Genomic DNA, 23,690 nt, shown 5'->3' with positions numbered 1-23,690 from the left:
GGGACTAGGTACATGTCTTCAGAAACATTATTAAATAGCTGCTCTTGCTAAAGCAGAGATCAGCTGCACCAAATTTTCACCATATTTAAGCTTGAAAGCAAAATGAGAATTGTATCTGCAACAGCTTTTTAAGGGAAAATTAGCAGGCAGGCCAACAAATCCATAGTGTCCAGCGTCATCTTTCTATCAAAGCACCAAACCAGGCTCTGTGCTCTGAGGAAGTCAGAAAATCCCAGTGTACTCAAAGCTACCATTCAGGATCAGCTGCATAGAGGGAATGTACTCACAGTAGTTTCACTAATTTGAAAGTTTTCTTTCCATACTGCCATACAGCTAGAACCATTGCACTGCTCTGCTGCTCCCAGACAGCCCTGCAGCACACCCACATGACAAAGCAACTTAATGTTCAAGGGTGATTACAATTTCAAACATCTCCACAGTGACAGGTAAGACTTCACAGTTGCTTCAGGGTCCTACAAAGCCTTTTCATGACACTTCAAATCTACTCCACAGGTAGCTCCAAGGTATTTCTGTCTAATTACCACCTCATACTTCCACACGCAAAAACAAAATCACAAGCATGTGCTTAGACTGATCCACTGTGAGTGAAAAAAAAATAAATTAAAGAAGCATTTCCAAGTTTAAATCATTGCTCAGGTGCCCTTCTGAAGGGACTTAAAGACAATATTTTACCACACTAACATCTTTCTGTTTAATCTCCCCTTGTGCTCAAGTACAATAGCGTCTTTCAACAAGAAATCCACTCTTGAGAAGATGCTGAACAGCAGTTTCACTATATCATTACATTCTCATCTCATACCAGCCCAAAAAATACAAAGAAGTTGCTCAATAAACCCAGGGTATCTGGCACAAAATTAGCCATTCTGCATTTCCACAAGTGTGAGAGTGTGACAATTGGCCTTAATATAGCATCTAGTATATGAAAAGGTACCAGGAATAGTTCCTTGAGTAGAAGAATCAGTAACAGCTCATCCAGGCATGGTTCCTATTTGAAACTGTTAAAAAGTACGAGCTACGAATGATGGTTTTTGGATTCTTACAGTGTACCTCTCTTTACTCTCTTGAGATTTCCTGGGTTGGGTTTGACCTTCAGTGTTTTCATCAGTAAGAAAATAATAGGGTTTTATCCACCAATCTGTCAGCTTATCTTCATGAACTTATATATAGGAACTTAAAACTTGAGAACTATATAGAATCATAAAATCGTCAAGGCATCACCTTTAACATTGTCCAGTCCCATCGTTCATGCAGCATTACCACTGTAACCCTTAAATCACTAAACCACACCACCCAGCAACAGACCCAGACTCCTCCTGAGCACCTCTAGGGATTGGGACTCCACCACCTCCCAGGGAAACCTACTTCCTGACCACCGTAATAGTGAAAAAGAATTTCCTAGTAACTGGTCTGAATCTCCCCTGTCTCAGCCATTTCCTCCGGTCCTCTCACTGCAGGCACAGTAGAGACCAGCCCCCACCTCACTACACCCTCCTTTCAGGCAGTTGTGGAGGGTGATGAGGTCTGCTCTGGCAAGCCCTGATCCCTCAGCCATTCCTCATAAGACACATTTTTTAGTCCTTTCACGAGCCTTGTTGCCCTTCTGTCCTTTTAAAAGGGCCCAGAATGAACACAGGACTATGTGTGGCCTCACCAGAGGCAGGGCAGAGGGATGATCACTGCTGTGGTTAAATTTGACCAAAAGTAGCTTCAAATATTACTACAGTTTAGAGTCAGGGAGAAAGGCAATGTGATCCCACAAATTTTCTCAGAAATCCACATGAAAAAGTCAACAGTTAATATATGAACACTAGGAATTCCTTTGTTCCAGTACCGTTAGACATAAAATTGCATACTACAATTTACTGCATACTATTAGTACACCACTGATATTTTTGAATCTACATTAAGGCAAAGTTTCCCCAAAGGAACATTCAAATGTAATGCTAAAAGATACAGCATGATGGAGAACATAGGATTTTAAATTGCTAGTTCAGTTTGATTTTATTGACACTGTTACTCTCCCATAGACTTAAAGTCATAAAAGAAGATACAATGCTGCCTTCTGTTAAGAGTATCATCCAAAGTTTGGGGGGTTTTTTTGGGTCTGGAATAGAATATGAAAAACTATAGAAAATTTTTTTAAGTTTAAGTATTGCCAAAATATACACACATGTTTATTTATGAAGGAGAAAAGGATTATTATAAAAGTGGGGTTGGGGAGAAAAAAAATATATATTATTACTTACTTGAAAAATAATCTATAAAAACACCAGCTGTTTTCCCACATTTCAAAATTTCTTTCTGACATAAGACAATTAGCTCAATTTTCTACATTTTTTACACAATCAAAAATTCTTAATATTCTAAACATAAATCTTGAAACATTTAATTTTAATCATCTGAAATATTGAAACAATTATTTTTTAAAACTCTCAAACTCAGTCAAATATTTTGATATTCCTAAGTCAAAATACTACATTTCAGTAGCATACTCTACATTTAGAAGACATTTTGGATGAACTAAAGCTGGTATTTTTGCCTGCTTGAGCCCCTTCATTACAACACAAAAGGATTGCAAATAAGCTTTCAGAGCAACTATGAAACCTTTGCACAAAAAAAAATGAGGTCTTAATAAAATGGAGACAAGCATCACTACTAGACTAAATGCCAGCAGAAGTAAATCTGCATAATATTTCATATATATATATGTGTGTGTGTGTGTGCGTGTGTCTTTGTGTGTCTTTGTGTGTGTCTGTGTGTTTGTGTGTATGTACACTACATAATTATATACTATTTTTTAATATAGTTTAACTATTAAAAAAAAAATCAAGAATAATTCAAAAAAAGCCAGAGTTAAATGCATGATTTTGGCAGTTTCATTTGGAACCATTGATACAGCCCTTTCTGTGCAAACACAGAGACCATGTGGTCAAACATAAAATTCTTCAGCATATAAAATACTGCAAAAGAGGCATTTAGCATTTCCAAGAAATTTGACAAAGCAACATCCATTGTGTGCTGTGTACATCAGAGTCAATGATAACTCTCCTAAAAAAAAGTTATGCTTTCTTGTTTCAGCTTACATGTTGTTTGAAAGAACAGTCAGAAGATGGTGCCTAGTCTCTATCTGTGCCAAAATTTAATACAAACTCCTTCCATAAAATTATGGAGAATTCCACTAAGTTTATTTACCAACCTGGTGAAAGATTTTCCCCCACTGCCTCCATTAGGACTGTCTCAGACAGTGCAGCTCTCACTACCTTAAGAACCACCTCCCTTGCCTAAACTTTCTTTTCTATCTATTTTACACTCTGACGCAGGTATAGCCCATTTTTCTAGCCTGTTTCCTACACAAAAAGGGTATGCCCTTCTTAAAATCATTTCATAAACAAGCTCTCCACTCTTTTTATATTTCTTATACTCCTTTCCTCTTTCCTTCTTCAGTTAAGTTGATCTTTCTTGAATACAGGTATCTAGACCAGAGCAGCTGAGGTCTCATTAGAGTCGAATGATATTTGTCCTAAGCGGCAAACAATTTGTTGTATTTTACCATAGCCACGTCATGCACTAAAACCATATTAGTTAATATTAATTTTATTCATTTTTCCACATCACTTTATTTGCCTCTGGGGCACTGAAGTACATTGTGACACACGTTATTAGCTGGTATAGCATGAACTATTGCTTTCCTTCAGAGTAATTGTGCTTGGTCAAACCATAAGGTTTACATTCAGAAAGAAGCTGCTGCTGAAATCCACCTACTGGGCTACTGTAGATGTGTTTTGTGACACAGCTCACCAAGGCCTAATAAGGTACTGCAGGAAACACATCTCCCTTTCTCCTTGGTTGGGACCTGTAAGAATTCCACTGAATCTTGGAAATTTCTTCTACCAAATTACAAGTACACTTATTGCACAGAGCTTCGAAAATTTCTTCTACAGAACTGTAAGTACTCTCATCTGTACAGCGGCTACAATCATCTGACATTTCTCCTGTGACCCCACCATATTTTATACTTGCTATAGCTTATCTCTTCAAACACATACCTAGACAACTACTGATGGTGTATTGTTAGATGAATTCCAGGCATCTAAACCCAAAACTGCTAAAATAAAAAACAGTGAGGAAAACTGCCACATGCCTCACAAATTCAAAACCATAATTTCCTTAGTTTTTTACTGAGCTGTCCTGGTTTTGGCCAGGACAGAGCTAACTTTTTGCAGTAACAATGAGGTAGCAAAACCTGGAGCTGTGTGGGAGTGTCTGGGTTATTATATATTCACATCATTGCTAGAGTGCAGAAGTAAGGAATTCTTTGACTTTCCGGAAGGTGTTCATGACAAAATAAGGCACTGAATAAAAAAATAGCTTATTTTGATGAATGGTAACATAAGAGAAGAATGTATGCTGCTTTCAACTTATCATCAAAGCATTTAAGTCTGTCCAAAGAGGGGTCCCATATAAATCATGTCCTAATACATGACAGAATTTAAAATAAAGAAATAATATCCAATTAGGAAAGTTATCAATATGCTTGAAATCACAACAGCAATTATAAATCAGCACTAAAAAATGCACATATGGAAAATGTAAGTTTGGTAAATCTGTTTAACAAAATCCAACTGAAGAGTGGACCAGCTGATACAAGCCACCATTCTACATAGGATGGCAACAATATTATCTAGCTGTGGGATACAAAGGGAAATGAAAACACATGTTTTTTTAGGTAAGAACGTAATTATTTTTTTTTTCACATTTTCTTGTGCTGCTAAGTAAGAGAAAATTTTAGCTTCTGTACGGAAGATTTTCCATAAACCTAGCACTAAATTAGTTATACTACAAGATGTAAAACAACAACTGCACAGCCAAGATGGATAAGACCATTATCTAACAATTTAGTAAAAATATAGCTAACAGCTCTTTGAAACATGGGAACCACATATGGTATGATATAACGAGCATCACAATGGGTTTGGGATCTTGGAGTTTTTCCTGAAGTATCACTATTTTAAAGTATTCTGACAAAAAACCCTAGATTTTATTTAAAAGACTGTCTTTATTTCAGTTAAGTAAAATAATTTTTCTGTAGCTATTTTGAGTGAATGTCTGAGAAATGCCCAACAGAAATAAATGTTTATTACATCTTATTTAATTATAGACCAATCCATTGCTCCACCTAATTTTCCTATCAATTCCAAACAGATGAACATCTTTATAATGTTTATGATTGTGAAGCATTAAGAACACTAATCAGACTAACTGATAATTATTTTTACTTTAAAAGGGGTATGCATGGAAACTATTTGGTGTAGCTTTGCAAAACTTTTGCAATTCTGTAAGGTTGACCTGATGGTGATACCTAAATTCCAGTGATTTTTGACTAAATTAATTAAGGTGTAGCAAGAGATAACCAGCCAAATTCTTTTTTTCCCTCTTCAATAACAGCAGCTTCAAACTGGTAATCGTTCCCAGAGATTAAATGCCATTATATGTACCCAAGACTTTTAAAGTCACATATCTAAGTCCTAATATTGAGACCAGCAGGACAACATGGTGAAGATGCAGTTCTGAATTTCAGCATCTGAGGACTTCTGCTTCCTGTGTTGACCATTTGCTCCTACTCTCACACAGTAAAAGTCATCTGACGCCACACAGGGGGTAGCAGTAGCAAGTCACCTATAAATACAACCTGCAGAACCACCTAACACCTAGGAAAGATGACTAATTACTGTACACAAAAATACCAAAAACACAGGCCTGAGAATTTTGATTGCAGAAATGCAAAGATGGTTATAGGGAAGATTAACCTGACGAATGCCCCGAAGCTTGACAAATCACATCTGTTTTCTGTATCACAGATTTGAAGTCCATGCACTCTGTGATGGGTGAAACAGAATAACTGCTTTTACCTAATAAAAATAATAAAATTTCTTCTTGCATATCCCAAAAATCATGCACTAAGAGAAAACTAAAAATCCCAAATTCCAGTGCACTGTCAGAGCCTAGAGCTGCTCTGTACTGACTCTGAGTCATGCCTATATATTCTTTTCTAGTTTAAGTGTCCACAACTACACAGATCAGAATATATCGTAATATAACAATAATATAAATAGATGAAGTGAAGGGAAAATTAATTTTAAAATGCCACTTGAGGAACCTCTACAGACAGATTACAGCCCAAGTACAAATACTCAGAGATACATAGCTTTGCATTAGAACTTACATGCTAATTAAAAAAAAAAAAAATCAGTTAACTTTACTTAAAAGCAAATTTAGTCAGAGATTATATACATACCCTCTGCTTCTCAGGGTCAACATATCGAATGCCAAAATAGTCTTTTTCCAGCAAGCTGTAATAGTTGCAGATGTGATCTATAAGAAACTGACCTTTGGTTTCCCTCTGTAAAAAGATAAAGAAATTATACATTATGTTGAGTATTCTGAATTTGCTGTCTAAAAATCTATGCAAAGTGTCAAGGAAAATGGCACTTTTGAATGAAATTTATTGTTATTCAGATGAGGACAAGGATTTAACTGCTTATCTTCTCTAAAACATTCAAGAGATTAAGGATCAATACACTCCCTGCACATAAACACATTGGTTAAGAAAATATAATTATTACTGCTACTTCAGGAAAACTCAAGCTGCTCTAATGGCTACAAATTTATATGTCTTAATATACTACTAGCAATCACATTTCCACAGATGTTATAATGGCATAGCAGACACTCATTTACATATAGAATTTCAAAACACCGTATTTTTTTTTATTCCCCAAATTTGAAAGCAGATCTGAATGTGAGTATTCTACTGGATCTTTACACAGTGCCCACAGCAAGAGAGATCTGATCCTTAGTCCCCTCAATTAAGTCAGACCTACAGTACAAAGAAAAAATGCCCAAATGAATGAAAGAGAGGTTTTCATCTTTGTGTTGTCACTGGGTAACTATGGCCTTATCAAATCTTACTGTCACACATGACATGTCACACACAAGCTAACAATCTCATTCTTTCTTTCTGTTTTCTTCAATCTCAAGACTGTGTGTCTATTCTCCTTTACCTGATGCCTAATACGGAGATTCTATGTGAGTTTCCACATTTCTTGTGACCCAGCTAATGTGAAGGTCCATGTTGGGTTTTTTCTGAAATGTGATTTGTGTCATTTTTAGCACGGGGCTAGAGCTGTTTTCTTAAAACAGTTCACTCCAAGCAGACAAAGGTGCTTCATTGCACCATGATGTCAGGTCTCTGCATTTTTTTTCCCCTCTGTGTGTCTACCCTGGTCTTGCACTGAGACGCCTCTGCTGTGGACCAGGTAGTGAATGTCTACCCTTTGCTGACATGAAACAATTTGTATTAAGATCTTCAATATCTACTGAATAGAAACTACAAAGGACATGAAATTATTTTATATAAAAATAATACTTAATTGTTCTTCTCCAAACTACTCCCTGAAAACTTAAATGTTATGCCTTGTTCAAACTTTTTTTTTAAGAAGTTAAAAGGCATTTTAAGCCTTAAAGAGCATGGCAAGCAAAATTGAAGAGATAGCATCTATATTTCTCATGGTACTTTACAAGGCTAGGTATTGCATCTTCATTTTGCACAGAAGCAGTTGAGCTAAAACCAGCACCATGACCTGTCAGAGGTCACACTCTAAAGGGCAAAGGAAGCGATGGCCCAGGCACCAACACTGTCTGGTGAGACCTACTGCTTCCCACAGGAAAAATGAGACGTGCTTCAAGACTGGAGACTTAGAAAATAATACAATCTGTGAACTATTTTTTTTTTCTCATATCTTTTCAATTAATAAGAGATACTCATGTAGATACATTTGCTTGTCTTTTGGTTTCTATCACTCAACAGATAACTAAATAAAAACATCCTCAGTTAAGGCCCTGACAGGGAGATGCATTGCCCTTCCATATGCTGAGGCTTCTGTGGACATAACCAGCCTGTCATTGGGACCACCTCTCCTCCCAAATTCCCTTCCAGCCACAATGGAATTGCTAATTTATCTACAGATTTCTTTTTCCTTGATGTGGGCGCCTCTGTTTCAAATGCTACTGTGTAAGCCACCTGCTTCCCCTACTCCTCTCTGTCTCCACTTTCTATAAATTTAAGTCCTGTACTCTCCCATACACTCCTCTTTGCCTTGTCTGCACTTGGTGTTTCCATAATTTGTTTCCCTATTTTTAAGCAGCCATTGTCAAAGGATGCTAATACAATTTGTCTGTTCGGTTTGTGCTCATGAAACCTCGTGCTTTGCACCCTGCATTATCTTTTCCCACGTAACCTAGATGCAACAGGTTTCCTTCTGTAATTGCTTCCTTCCAGCCTCAAGACAATTAAAAATCAACTTGTTTATTGTTAGGAGTGGTTAACACATTCACTGACTTTTTTTGTGCTCTACCCAGTTACAGGTATGGGCTTTCTGGAGACAACAAAGAGAACACTTCCTCAAAAGGAAAAGCCCTATCAAAGTCTTAAAAATACAAAAGGAAAAGTGTCACTCTCCCTCTGGCTAACAAAAAAAAGGTCAACACTTACGCAGTCATATTTTAATTAACTGCTTTCTAACTTAAAAACTTGTGTCTGGAAAGTTTTATCACTATGAGAGACCATCGAAATATTGACAAAATTGCATGGTGACATTTCATTACAAAGGCAGTAGGAAAAGTTATAAAGATAGATGTGACATTTAAGTTGCATACAGTTTAAAACGAATCTGCAGCAAATTAAATAGGACTGGGAAATAACAAGCTATTATAGAATAATAAGCTGTTAGATGACTCAGGTACAATCAAACACGAAAACAGGTTTCACCGGCAACAGAGTACAAACTAAATCCATTTTTTAAAACATTGGAAATGAGAAAACCAGACTATCCATATTTTCATGTGACAGCATTAAAAGGTGTTACTGGAAGAACAGTCAGTAATACAAACTCCTACAATAAACTACTAGGGTTTCACATTCTAATCTTTGAATTTTAAAAGCCCTTTGCTTCAGTCACCTAAATAATCACAAATTTCTGAATTCCTGAAGAAACTGATGAAAGGGTGTAGCACACATAATGTTTATAAATCCAGCAACAACGTTCTGCTTCTAAAAGGAATTGATGCCCTAGTTTTCTTCCTTGGAAAATAGATGACGGAAACAAACCATACAAAAAAGAGCAAAAAGCCTCTAAGCTAGATTCACGCTCTAGCAATCTTTAAGCCATCAATAAATAGAAGGGACTAGTTGATAACTTCACCCTTGGTTAGTATACCCTCTTCATTTCATTTTAAAAAATATTCAAGTTGCACAGAAGTGGGCTAATTCAGCACGTACATAATGTAGTGAGAGCCCTCATATGAAATTGTAAATGTTACACTATTAAAGCCTTCTAGACATCTGAAATTTTTGAAAACAAACAGGTCTTAATTGATACACGGAGGGAAATAATTGATCTGGCACACAGCACGTCAAGTCCTAATTCGTAATAGATTATATGATGAGAGGAATAAGCAATGGCAGCTATTTTTATTTTCTGAAAACAACATATATAAACATTTTGTTATTTCTCTAACAATGCTTCACATTCTTCTGAGCTTTAGAATATAATGATTTATTTTTTATTTATTGCACATTGCTACATATTACCATGCTACAAAAGAATTCTATTATATATTAAAACCAAATTTCATTCTGATTTGTGAGAGAATCTGGATAACATAAATTAAGAACAGCTAGTCATTCACAATAGAGCAGAGGAATGGATTTGGGTCAGAGAATAATGAACATAAAACATTGTCTGAAATTTCAGACAGTTGCCATACAGCTTTCCAATTAAGTGATCCTTAAAAAAAAGAAAACAAACAAAAACAATCCTTAAATGCTTCTATATGAAAAAAGTACTTTGCAGCAATTCTGAAAAAGAATTTTATATTACATTTTAGAATGTTTATCAGAACATGAAAAAATTGTATTATAAAGAAAGCCATTATTTCAAACACCACTGTAGAATTTCAGCCACAAACAACACTAATCTGAAAGTAAAAATCAAGTCGTACATTTAAAATTTTCACAGGTCAAATCTTGAGAATTATACAACAGTTCGCTCCGAAGTCATCAATTATTGTCCATTAAAGAAGATATATGCAGGCAGGAAAAGAGTCAGAAAAGTCTGTGAGAGATATGAAATGTCCTGAGTTATAATCAATACATTGTTTTCAATGAAAGAATACCATTAAATTAGCCACTTTTTCCTAAATCTATTAATTCAAATACATTTGTCTATCACAAATGAGAAATATTTTCCTTCAGATTTTTGTAACCCATGCAATGGCTTTAAGCAAAGTCCTATAATGTATATGTATATAATACATGTATATATTATATGTATATAATGTAATGATAAATGATATTCCACACACTCAAAACAAAAATTTGGAGATTTCTATAAATAATTTGAGGAATGACTTCCTGATTCATTTAGATAAATAGGCACAGACAAGATGAGTATGTTTTTCCTAAGGCTGTATTTGAATATCTGACCTTAATACCACTGAAATCCCACAACAAACCCCAACACATATGCAATGGATATAAAGCCATGTAAATGACAAAATCCCCGAACACACAAGGTCAGTTTGCAAATAACTGTTAAACACTGCTTTTTAAGCTGGATCAAAAAACTAAATATGTATCAAACTGAATTTGCAGCTGTGGCAAAAGAATTAAGCAAAACAGGGGATGTTCTCTACTCCAACAAGATATGAAAACATGATCACAGTCTTCCATTAATGGACTCACAGGGCAACCTGAGTTTGTTCCTTTTCTCTAGGAACCAAGTAATAAACTGGAGAAATGCTTCATTTTCCCTACCAGACACCCCTATTACAGTTTCCATTTCTGCAACTCTGCAAATTTATGACTGAATAACCTAATTACTTGGTAATTTCTCTGGTATACAGAAACTAATCCAAACAACAATCTTTGTTGTTCTTTAGCATTATCCCCACATTAACACATTATCCTCATCTCATGCTTGCTTTGGGGATTTATTTTTTTATTTCAACTATCATGATGCAACCTAAAAAGCAAGAGAGTGTAACTTGTTCTACAGATTTAACAATTCTCCAATAATGTAAAATGAGACCACAAAACCTTTGTGACTGTTCCACAAATCTGAAAAGTGAGAGGAAAATTCCTTACAGCAGTTTAAGAACTTACATCCAGTGAAATGTTTTCCCTATTTGCATTTGCTTCACTGTGGAGTTCTGTGTGTATTTATCTGAATGTCGTCACAAGGAAGAGCAAGAGTCACAAGCAGATTAAACACAATGTTTCTGCTCTGTTATCTAACCACTGAAGTCTTGCCAGCTGTGCTTATCTCTGTCAGGAAGCCACTGACATTATTAAGAAGTGTGCAGAGTCATAAACACAGTATTTATTTGTACTGGGGATTTCAATCCTCATCCTATAAGTGTCTTTACTTGTGTGAACAGCTCCCATCAGTGACCCTGTGTGTAAAGCTGGTCATGTACTTAAATGCTTCCTTACGCATAAAGCCATGTGAAAAAAAAAAAAAAATAGAAAAAAACCAAACCAATAAAAAATTATCAATACAACAAACAAAGCACAATGAAACAAATTAATGGAAAGTCAGGCTCTCAGGCAAGGCAAGCATACTCTTTGATTCTGTGTGCTTATTTTCCTTGGGCTGCAACGTATTTTGAAGTTCTATGCATGTAAAAGAATTAAATACATGTATTAAAGAACAATCATAACAGAACCACAGAATGGAAACTCCAAGGAAAAAAAAAAAAAGAAAAAAGAAAAAAGCACTGAATACCCACTGAATAAGATAGTTCTGTTGATAATACCTAACAATAGTTATAAAAAGGAAAATAGCTAAACTGCATCTTCAGCTGCCACATCTTACATTTTTGACTTTTCTTTGGACATCCTCCACCAGTCATAAGATTATCTTTCTTCTAGGCTTTTCATATTAGAAATAACTTGAATCCCAACAGGCACACATCTTCCATTGCATCAACAGTTATTCCACAGTTCAGGATAGGGCCAGCTCTTGTACACCGAAGTATGGCTGTGAAAGGATATCTGGGAGCAATTCTCTGCTCATGTCCATTCTGATACAGCTATCATCACATTTGCATTTGACTCCAGTGGCACAGCAAAAGAGTTCACTAAGCATCACTGGACTGGGAGGTCCCCTGGAAAGGACTCATTTAATATCAACCCATCAAAGCTGAATAGGGGGAGGACTAAAGGCACAGAGAAAGAAGACAACTAGGTATGCCTGAACTTCTCAGTAGCTTCTCAATCAATTTTTAAGTCTTGCCTGAATAACAGAATCTGGAACAGAACCCTCATTCTGCAGCAACCAAAGGCAGTGAGGTGGAACAGACTCAACTCCAACATGGCAAAACTGGGCCAGCCCTAATCCTGATAATCTCCAATGCCCTCTGCAAATTTTTGTGGCTCTTTGGATTTATGGATTCACTGAGACAAAATATGACAACAAATACTCACAAGACAGTTATGCAGACAAGCCCTTTGCCATTTTTTGTTCCTTCTTTGGAAACAACAAAAGGAATATATGAAAACATTTCACAAGAACAGAATACTGAATAATGACTTCAAAATATATGGAACAATAAAAGTATGCCTGTTTCATTCCTCAGCTAAAGTGGTATAATTCTTAAAAGGAATTTTTTCCTTCCATAATCAGCATCCTACAGTATTTTATACTATTTGAAAATATACTTTAAGTCTAGTCTAGTCTAGTACATAACATTCAGCTGGAAAATTTTCTCAGTTGTAAGAAGAGCCAGTTATAATTTACTTCTTTTATTGTAGTTTACATTCCAAAATAAAAAAGGCAACAAACTTTAGCTGAAAGAAAACAAACAAATTTGAAATGGAAGATTCTATTTTAGAAACAAAGTATTAATCACAAATTTTTCTTCTGTTAACAGTGAAGAATTAATTGTATTTCTACAAACCTAAAACAAAACAAAAAAAAGGGCAATGATTTTTTATTTAAAGGCACAAAACATGACACTGCAATAAAATGGCTGGAATTTACTTAATTATAACAGTCCTCTTCCACATGTTATTTTTTATTAGTTATCTCTTGCAAGGTATATATTTTGTTCTATATACTAGTTAAAATTCCTGTGTTAATTAAAATCATTTATATCAACATTATCTAATTCTAGAACTTAGGGAAGGAGGAATTTTTAGATCTGTCATTTAATACACTTTATTATGTATAGATACATGTGCATAGATGATAGAAAACATTAGAGAACTAATGCCCATCTTATTTCATAGGGAATTTAGCAGTTACTAGTGATAAAGAATGCTTCATGTATGAGACACAAACTACCCTTACTCCTCCGGTTGAGAATTAATTTGGTGACCTGGAATGCATCTTAAAGAACATAATTTTTACAAATATATCAGTTTTTAAACTCAAATTTCTAAGCTCTTAATTATCAGTTGAGCCCCAAGCTATAGATACTAATAAAGAAAACTAAGGGGAAAAGAGCTCCATAAACTAGCCTTTATTTACAGTTTATTTTGGGAAAGAAATATACAAATACATATAAAGATAAAGGAGAAAGTAAAGAAAAATGAATAATGTCTATGTTAGGAAGAAGATAAGGGAAGAGCAATTTCAATGATGTATGTGTGAATGTAGCTGTGGAAGTTCTATTAACCTTAAATGAAACTGCATGGCTAAATGTACACAGCATTGAAAATTTATCCAGAAATAACTGCTGCTTTGAGGTCAAAAACATACTTGTCAAATTCCCCTTAGGTGCTAACTTGTTTGGAAAATGAAGATCACTTGAGGTTATTTATTTTTCTTATTTTGTGCTATTCATTTTCCACAGATGGACAGATTTGTCCATAAGACAGCATATTTTTACTCTCTCTTAAATTAGAGGTATGAGGATTGTGATCAAATAATAATAGATGAAGAGGAAAAGGAGAAAATTACACCACAGAAAAAATCCAGTCCCATGCAATGAAAACTATTCCAAAAGCAAAATATTATGAGAAATGAAAAGTATATTCTACTACATAGTAAAACTTGGACAGCAGCAGTGAAGTCAGGTAACAGCTTTCACACAATCAGTTCATGACCTCAGTGATATTCTGCAAGTAAATTACTCTGACCCATGAGTAAGTTATAAAAATAAATAATAAATATAAATATTTATAGCTTGCATACTGCAGAGCTCAAAAGTCCCCACCAGTCTGGCCAGCAAGCACTGAGGAAACCACAAATGCAATATTCATTTACAGGGCTCATGCTCATTTTCTGTTGTGCACATGGGCATCACTTAGCCATTTAGGTTTTGTGTCCCTGAAGGTCAGCCTCACAGAAGGCTTGCAGCATTAACTGCTCGCTTCTGGTAACAGCGTCCATTAGCGCAGCATTTGTGATGCCATCTGAGGCACTATTGATTTCTTAAAAGGAATTTAGTCCTTCAGTCAACAAATCTGTCATTTTATTCAATATCCATCATTGTTCAACAAACCTAACTATGCTTTCTCTCTTTCATTCTTGACGTCATACCACATCCAGGAAAGTGGGTTAGAGATTTCAAGAACGAGTTCTCAGGCTCCACCTACAAAGCAACATAAAAGCCAAACCAAGGTTTTAATAAAAAAACTAAGTTCCCCAGTACACATGATGGTCAGCAATCCTCCCTTGGCCTGAATCTTCTCAGTAGTTTCAAAATACACAGAAAAATCAGTACATATTCAAGTACAAATCCAAGTACCATTCTTTAAATATGCTTTTTCCAACAGATGCATAGCAGTCAGCCCTTATTTTATAAGAAGAGTTTTTAAAAAAGAAAAGCAACCAGAAATTCTTCTAGCCAAACAAGACACTTCTCTGAGCACAGGCAAAAGAAAGACTCAGCACGGTATGGCACAGCTCACTTGTGCTGCCCACATGACAACAGGCAGCTGGGGCTGGTGCAAGAATGCCCCTCCAGGAGCACATTCCAGGGCTCAGCTGAGCACACTGAACCACAACCGTGGTAAGAGTCATGCAGGAACAAACCTTTGCTTCCACACCAAGTGGGAGAGAAGGGTGGCTTGAAAGAAGCTACGAGTACAGCTGGGGAATCCCTGCAAGCACTGGGAGTGGCACCTCAGCTGGTCCCCCTCAAGCCCCTCACAGCTTGGGGCTGTCCCTGTACATTCATCGCCTCACATGAGGAAACACATCATGAATGCCTGCAAGCATGACATGGGATGTGCATGCACTGATGGGAGACATGGAGTAAGAAAAATAAGACCATGGAACATAATCCCTAGAGGGGATGAAGTAATGGCCATTTGAAAGGCTATTAGAGTGATGTGAAAGGCTAAAAGCTTACATAATGAACAGTATATGCAACTAGATATTACAGAAATTTGATCCATCACTATGTAGATTATTCCAGAATCACAAATCCAGCTGTGTAGTCATAGATCTGGCAATATCATCTCTGGAGCACACCCAATCACAGGTGCTGCAACTCACAAATAATGTCTCCTGACAGACAAGACCCTCAATCTTGGTGATGAAGTCACCAGCTCTCAGTGAACCGGCTGAAAGTGCAACTCATACACTAATCTGATGTGATAAGGGCCTAGATAAAACTTTTGGTTAACTGAAGAATCCTCACCATGCTATGCACTTGAACTGTCAGATAAACATACCATATAATTATATTATTATGGCTCAAAGGACACTTGTCATAATACCTACTGTGCATGTTCAAAAAAGTTTTTATGGAAGAGGGTGAGGATAAACACAAAGATCTCCCACCTTCTATTTATTTAGAATCCACCAACACACATCTTTTTCAACTATTCATCTTGCTTACCTGCCTCAGGTAAGTAACTCCTTTCTATCCATCTTTGGTAATATTTCAGTATGCTTAATCACTTTTCCCATGTGCTTTGACTGCAGAAATTTTGTAACTTCAAGGATCATGTTGGCTCATTTCCCACCCAGGAAAGTGCTTTATTCCTGTGCTTTCTTTCAGCAGATTGTAGGAATAATTTTACCACGAGAAACTACTTCCAAGCTGCTCAACTACTGCTTTATAGGCACATATGGTTAAATATATTTTCCTGTCAGAAATAATTACAGTAAAGAATCTTTCATCAGTACTTTTACCCTCTCATAATATTCCCAATTGTTAAATGCTTGTTTTGAAGGAAAACAAACATTAAATTTATAAGATTTGACATTCAGTCTTCAGATGAGCAAATTAATGGTAGATTGAAAACACTGGAGAAAGACGTCCTCCAGAAGAATTCCTTGGACATGGTACCTACACCAATGTACACTAACGGTATTTAATAAAAGCCAGCTATTGGCATCAAAGGAGGAACTCATTCTCTGTGTAATACAAGTTTCTGTCTTCTTGCCAAAGAAAAAGTTCCCATCTCACAATTCTTTTTGTAGTAGGGAAAGCTGGATTGATTTTTTTTTTCCTTTCTTTCTCTCTTTCTGGAGGTCATTCAGTCCTTGAAAGACATACAAACTGCTTCATTAGTATCACCTAAAATAAAATCTCCATTTGATAGCATAGCCAGAACTACCCTTGCATTTGTAATCACCATCTCACAAAATTACAACTATGGTTTGGGTTTTTTTCACTCTTTAAAGAACTATTTATAATAATACAGATTTAAAAAAAACAAGTCCTTCTGAATTTCTTTTAACTATCATCACAAAAAACCCAACACACTATAGAAATTCAAACAGAGGGTTTTACAGACTTACTCCATTAACCACAGCTGCAAAAAAGAAGATAATAAAGCAATACATTTTACAGATCCTATAATTGTTTCACCTTTAGTAGACTTCATTTTGTCCCTTACTGTGTCAGATTCATCTTCATCTTTCTGTCATATGCTCAGACTTCCTGTTCCCACACATTCAGCAGAGATCAAAGGCAAGCTGACCTCACTTTTTACTGTTTCAGTAATTGGTTTGTTTTCCACATTCTTCAGTTAGGGAACATACTGACACGCTATTAAAATACATCCTTTTTGACTAAGTTGGGAACTCATCACACTTTTTTTCTTCTTAGCAGTAGTTACTCTTGTATTTCTTTTAAGACGATCTCCTTCAAAATAAACCCTAGGATGCTGCAAATATTTTTTTCCGTCTAGTAAATGGAAAGCAAAGCCCTGAATCACATACCAAATGTATGTAACTCACTTTTCCTCACCTTAAAGAAATACTATTCTGTCTATTCTTTCTTATCTATTCAGGGCAAAATTTGCTATCTTTGATATTTGTAAAATTTTAGCTCTTGGCTGAAACCAAATGGAAAAAAGAAGGGGAAGAAAAAGACTACAGATTATGTGTTTATATAATTGAAGCTTTCTTATATGCTCCACAGTGGCTGGCATTTGGTGAAAGTATTGAAAAATCAGTGGATGCAGAGAATGTTTATGTACACTGATCAATTTTCCTTAACCACCCATATTGCCTGTTAAAACTGAAGACAAAAACCATTAAAACAAGAAAAAAAAAAAACAAAAAACAAACCAGAAGATACAGAATTGCCTGTATTCATTTTACTATGTGTAGTGGCAGATAAAAAACCATACAGTGGAAGATACTTCCTGTATTCAAAAGAGCACAGTTCTCCTAAGCAAATTTTTTTCAGATGATGTACCTTGTTAACAGGTATTTAAGCATCAAAGCATAATTTTGGAAATAAACTCCTGTTCTCACACAGATGATTATGGAGTGGAAGGAGACCTGTCAAAAATTATAACATACAGTAACTTTCATAAATAGATAGTACAGCTGGTTCCTAGGTCATGGTTGCATCAGAGAGGTCTCTCTTTAAATTCCTGTCACATTTAGAATTGAAACAGAGTAACAGCAAATATCACGAGGACAACTAAGCAACTTGAAAAAAGGAGTGAATGGCTTTGAATATTATTGCAAAATAAAAAGTAAAGTAAGACTTCTTATTGTCCTCTGATGGTAGAAAACCTGTGCTGAACCTCTTGTAATTTGGGAGCAAACTAAGGCTGCATTCTCCTCACCCAGGTCATCTATGGGTACTACAGGTTTATGTAAGTAAAAAAAAAAATCTTAAAAAGCATCTTAAGAAAGAGCTAGATGCAATGCAAAGCTGACATGCAGATTCTGAGAAGCAAAACTCTGACAGCTTTGTACCTGCTCTGCCAAAACTGACTGCAAAACCTCAGGATGAAATTATTTTATAATGAACCTCTTTTTCAAAACTGGAGAAGTTACATAAATGAGCAGATGACATCAAAGAAGAAAAGGCATCTTGTCTTGCAGCACAGGACGACTTTTTGGATTTCTCTTTCTGCCTGACACATTAATGCAAAAATAACTTTTGGAAAATAAAGCAAGAAAAAAGCCAGTGTGGAAATTGGTGAGAGAGCAATCAGACATTTCAGTGGCCTCCTTCATCCCCCTCCTTGTGGGATGCAGCAATCATTCTTAGCCATGTGCCCTAAGTACAAGAAAAGCAGCAAGCAGAAGGAAAGCAGAGAGCAGGGGAAGACCACTAGAATTAGCTCAGCTGGTAAGAGCAGGTCACGTCAAGGCTGTAGGTTCATCCTCATATGAGGCATTCACTTCAGAGCTGGACTTGATGATCGAATATTCTGTTATTCTCTAAAGGCTTCACCACCAACTGCACTGCTGCCATTAATCCAAATCCATCCATCTTCACATGTTCTCTGAAGAGCCTTGAGGAACAATTGCACTGAAAACTCAACTGAGAATGCACCAGAGTTAAGCAAAACTGTATCAGAAACATGAGACTCAGCAAACTAGAGTTAATTTTTCTAGAAAAGATGAAAGATTCTCTTTCTTACAAGGCATTTAAACTCTAGTTTAGTGCAGGAATGACACTGTGCTCTTACGCTCCCCAGTCTCTCCACCTAGTCTTCCCTAACCCTTCCCAGTTCTGTTCATCTTCCTTTTCACCATGCAATAGTGGGTGGCCAGCCTCACCTCATGCAGGTAGGTATCACACATTGAGGTACCCAGCAGCCAATCCTCTGAAGCTTTGTCTTTGTCACCTTCTCTCAACAGCCAGCAGAAACGCAAATATAAATGCGTATCAGCTTGCATGCTCTGAGCATTGAGTCTGTGCATTGGGTTATAGGCATGGCAGGAGGGCAGCACAAGAGAATAACCCAGAACACAGCTGTCAGAAAGCACCAACCTGCTGAAGGACACAATTTCACAGGATGGCTGAAAGGTGTTTCAGTATTCCAGACATTACTACCTATTTAAACACTGAGCCCGCTGAACCGCTGCAGTGCATACTCATACATGGCTGAAGATATTAGGCTTGAAATATTTAATTAAGAATCTCTTATAGCAATGGCCAATAGATTAAAAACGTTGACCATCATCATGCATTTAGCTCATTAAAGGCATTTCCTTTTCTAGCTTATACTGCATCTTTGCTACATCTCAGACATACACACCCCATATTTTTTGTGCATGTGTGTGTATATAGATATATCCTACATGTACACATTTCATATATAAATACAAAAAAGATGTCAAGAAAAAGGACTAAGGGATTCTAATGTTAGAGAAGGCCATTAGATGATTTGGCATAATTTAGAATATACCATTTTATCCAATTAACATATCATACTTGCCAGCCTTATCTTTCAAAAAATGAAATAGCATTTTTTTTCTGCAGCATGTTTTCAGACAAGGCAGTCAATCTTGACTTAAAGCTTTTTTAAAAAGAGGTTGAAAATATGCAGATTCTGATGCTAGTTAATTCTACTGCATTATGAGCTTTACAAAACAAACTTGGAAAAAACATTCTTTGGTTGTACTGGCAACATAGTAACATAGAGCACCATCATTTCCCACAAAGATTACTAAAAAAAAATATACTAGATAGCTACCTATCTAGAACAATCTCTTTTCATCAAATGGATTTAATGAAGGACTATGATCTATTTGACAGCATTCAAAAACTGTTATTTTAAAATGTATATACGCTGTCATATCTAATAATATTGACGTTATCACAAACCAGAACACATTCCAAAGTTTTAAGCAGAGCTTTTCTCAAAAAGTTTTAAGGTGCAGTTTCATCCTTGTTTCACTGAATCCCTAAAAGAGTTATGACCAGTTATAAACAGTCATATTGGGTGAAATTTTTTACATATCAACCAATGAAGTCTTAAAATATACTTGCACAATAATCCATGTCAAACATCTACCTTGTTCTTCAACATCACCCTTCAAAATTACACAAAACTTCACAATCCCAAAAACTCCTCATATACTGAGCAGCTGTAGAGAATATAGGCATCCTTTCCTCAAAAAAGTTTGGAAGGACCAATAAGGCATTTGAAAATTGGGAAAATCTCCTGTGCCCTCTAACAGCCAATACAACTTGGTACAAGATATGTATGTGTGAGTTAGCACCAAGGAAAGAGTAAAGGGGGTGGATATCCTTTTTATATCAGCCCTGGAAACACCCAGTCAGTTCATGACAGACTAATGAAACAGAAAGCAGGTGGGCAGCTTGCCCTTGGATGGAACTGTGCATTCCCTCCTATGAAAACACAGGAAACTAAATGTCAGCCCTGGCTCTGTGACTGTCATGATTCCTGTCTCACTGTGGCACAAATTTTCAATGTTACCCTCTATCAGGAGGAAAAACAGGTGTGGCTCCTCCCTCCTGGCAGAATCAAGGGAAATCCTCAGCGTCATGCACTGAATGTTTAAGCTGATTTTGCCAAGGTTCTCAAAAAAATCTCAGCTATGGAAACACAGAAAAGAGATCCTGCTTACATCAGGTGGCAATTTCATCTACTTTAGACTCCTTGTGACCATTTCAAACTCTCTTCTGTCTTTATTAGAACATTCCCCAGCTCACTTCACCCCCCCTTATCTGCCACTTGGAACTACGGATTCTGTCAAAGGTCTTTGAAATTACCAAAAAGTTAAAACATGAAGATTCTTCTACTGCAAAATTATTATGGGTTAACTACATCGTGCACATGAAAACAAAACAAAACAAAACCAACCAAACAAAAAACCACAAAAACCCAAAACAAAACAAAACCCCAAACAAACAAACAAATAAACAAACAAACAACAACAAAAAAAACAACAACAAAACCCACCAAACTTCTAACAGATTAAGATATAAATTAACATATTTTTTCAGCTTCTTTCTCAAATCACCACAAGAAAAATTACAATATTCCAAAATAGGTTGCAGGTTTGCAACCTATTCCTGGTATATATATATACTACATGTACACACTTCATGAGGTCCTGCAACAGGAGCAGGTCTCAAACTCTCAACTGCACAGTCAGGTTGCAGCTTCCATACCCTTCTCTTGTTTCATACCACTCTCTCTTATGGGTAATACCAGAGGATGACAGTGATGGCTCCCATTATTGCACTGAAATTATTGTGATATTTTAACTCCTTCAGGAGGAATCATTTACCATAAAACTGGGCAAGAATCTCTGGTTGAACATTAAACTAAAATTTTACATGGAAAACATGAGCCCCAAGCTAAGGGAAGTGCAAACATTCCCTCAAAACACCAGAAAGTGAGAAAAGAAGCAGACATGCCCTGTAAATACAATTTTCTTTTCTTAAAAAAACAGTCTTTCCATTTGAGGAGTGATTTGAATATGCTTGGAAAAGAACAGCAAACGTGCCATGCGATATGCAGCAAATGAAATACTGAAATCAAAAGAGTTATCAATAAACTATTAGCCTTCAACAGCATCCTGCCAGGACTACATAAATGAGAATTCAACTCAGCTTTTCTCCTGAACAAAGAGATAATAATCTGTGTCAAGGACAAAGTTTCAGCTTTCCTAGTGCAACACTCTTCTGCCTACACCACGGAAAAGCAAACATCTAAAGGTCATTTAAATCACAGGTTTCAAATTTTAAATTGCAAAATTAATCCCTTTATTACAGAATTATATCTGATCTACAAATCAGTACAATACATTCTACTGGAACAGCTTAATGAATACAGACAATAAAACATAAACTGCAATAAACTGTTTTACTGTGAAGATCAACATTGCATTTAACTGCAGCTGCAAGACAACACAAAATACCTGCTGTCTGAATTCCGTACCAAATGTATAAATAGTCTTTACTCTGATAACCTATTACAAGCATCTGACAATCTTTTCCATTAAACAAATTTTTGTTCTTGGTAATCCAAGGTTTAATGACAAATTGCCTCGATTTAATGAATTATGTTTTGACAGTTTTTTGCCTTACCACTTGTGTTCCTGTCATGTGCAAAAATAGCTATATTACAATCCTCACATTTTGATGCCTATTTAGCTACAGTGAGGAATAAGGTACTTTCAAAACCTATTTTATTGTATTCTTCTAGCACTGAACACCCAAAATACAGCAAGAAAACCATCTGCATTATTCACTTTCATAATCTAATCTTGCATCCATTCCATCCACTTAACAATAATATTTCAGTCAGGAAGACAGTCTTGCTCCAGACTAGCCTGAACCATTAGTCCCTCTGCAGAGGGAAAATTCTCATTAACTTTTCATCTTAATAAGATGACTGTTTCCTGACAATGTAAAAAACCATAGGTATAACATAACTCCTCCGGAAAGGAGCTGCATTAAGGATGTAGCAGGAAATTTGTCTGGTAACAGCAGCATCTCAGTTGCTAGCACATTAATGGAAAACTTCTAAGTAAAAAAGGTATATATTTGTTTTCTTTTTAAGACTGGATTTATTTACTCAGAATTAAAAGGTAAAGAGCAGGACCAGTGGATGCTACAGCATGTCTGCCCTCAGAAACATGACTATGGAAATACACTAGCTCTTTCCTAGATGCATCCCGCGTTAATAAAAACCCTACTCTTGCACCCTCCAAAATCATCACAGGGTAAATAGAAAGGCAAACTGGAAACTTTCCTACCTATACTGGCTTCTCAGAGAAGCTCACAGGTAATTCAAGGTCTTACTCAGACTGTTAATCGCAGTCCAATATACCCTAAAGACCACATAAAGGAAATATGGACAATATTTTTATCCCCCTGACAGTAATTTTTGTTACAACCCAGGACGGGCAGATGATTCCAGTGGTGAGACACTATTATACAGAGTAAAGGAAAGCAGAACCATCACAGAAAACAGAGGAGAAAAAGATTACTACGGGATGCATCCAGCAACTGACTCAGCTTTGTCGTGGTAGAGTTTATTGTGGCTGGCTCTACACTAGCTCTGCTGGTGACATAGAACGCAAAAATAGCATTCAAACATTCAATACTAACTCACTTCAGGGTGTGCCATGCCTAAAACATGTAACAGAGAGAGTGACAGCAGAATCAGCATAAAACAACATACTACTATCGCCTCAGTAACATCAGCTTCTGGGCTAGCAACACAGACATTCAAGTTACCATGACAAATCTTTCATGGCTTTCAAAAATGCATGTGTGAGAAGAATGTTGATGAAGAAGTTCATTAAGCCCTTCTAAATCAGTAAGTAGTATGGCTAAATATACATTCAGATTTCACTTTTAAAATACTAGCTGAAAAGATTATTTTAGGGGATCCCTCCTGCAAAAGGTCATAATTTAAA

At 36.2% G+C, this 23,690-nt stretch overlaps 1 protein-coding gene across 1 annotated transcript in view; it reads right to left on the bottom strand.

Moving 5' to 3' along the window:
- The window catches only part of FRMD3 (FERM domain containing 3), a 139,727-nt gene that overhangs the window by 66,972 nt on the left and 49,065 nt on the right, over positions 1 to 23,690 (bottom strand). Inside the window, exon 2 of the mRNA XM_058827388.1 lies at positions 6,317 to 6,421. Within this exon, the coding sequence (XP_058683371.1) occupies positions 6,317 to 6,421 (105 nt within the window). The remainder of the gene's footprint in view (positions 1 to 6,316; positions 6,422 to 23,690) is intronic.

Source organism: Poecile atricapillus, chromosome Z, assembly GCF_030490865.1.
Source record: "Poecile atricapillus isolate bPoeAtr1 chromosome Z, bPoeAtr1.hap1, whole genome shotgun sequence".
Lineage (NCBI taxonomy): Eukaryota > Metazoa > Chordata > Aves > Passeriformes > Paridae > Poecile > Poecile atricapillus.
The sequence above is the reverse complement of the archived record's forward strand: the minus strand, read 5'-3'. Positions and strand labels throughout refer to the sequence as shown.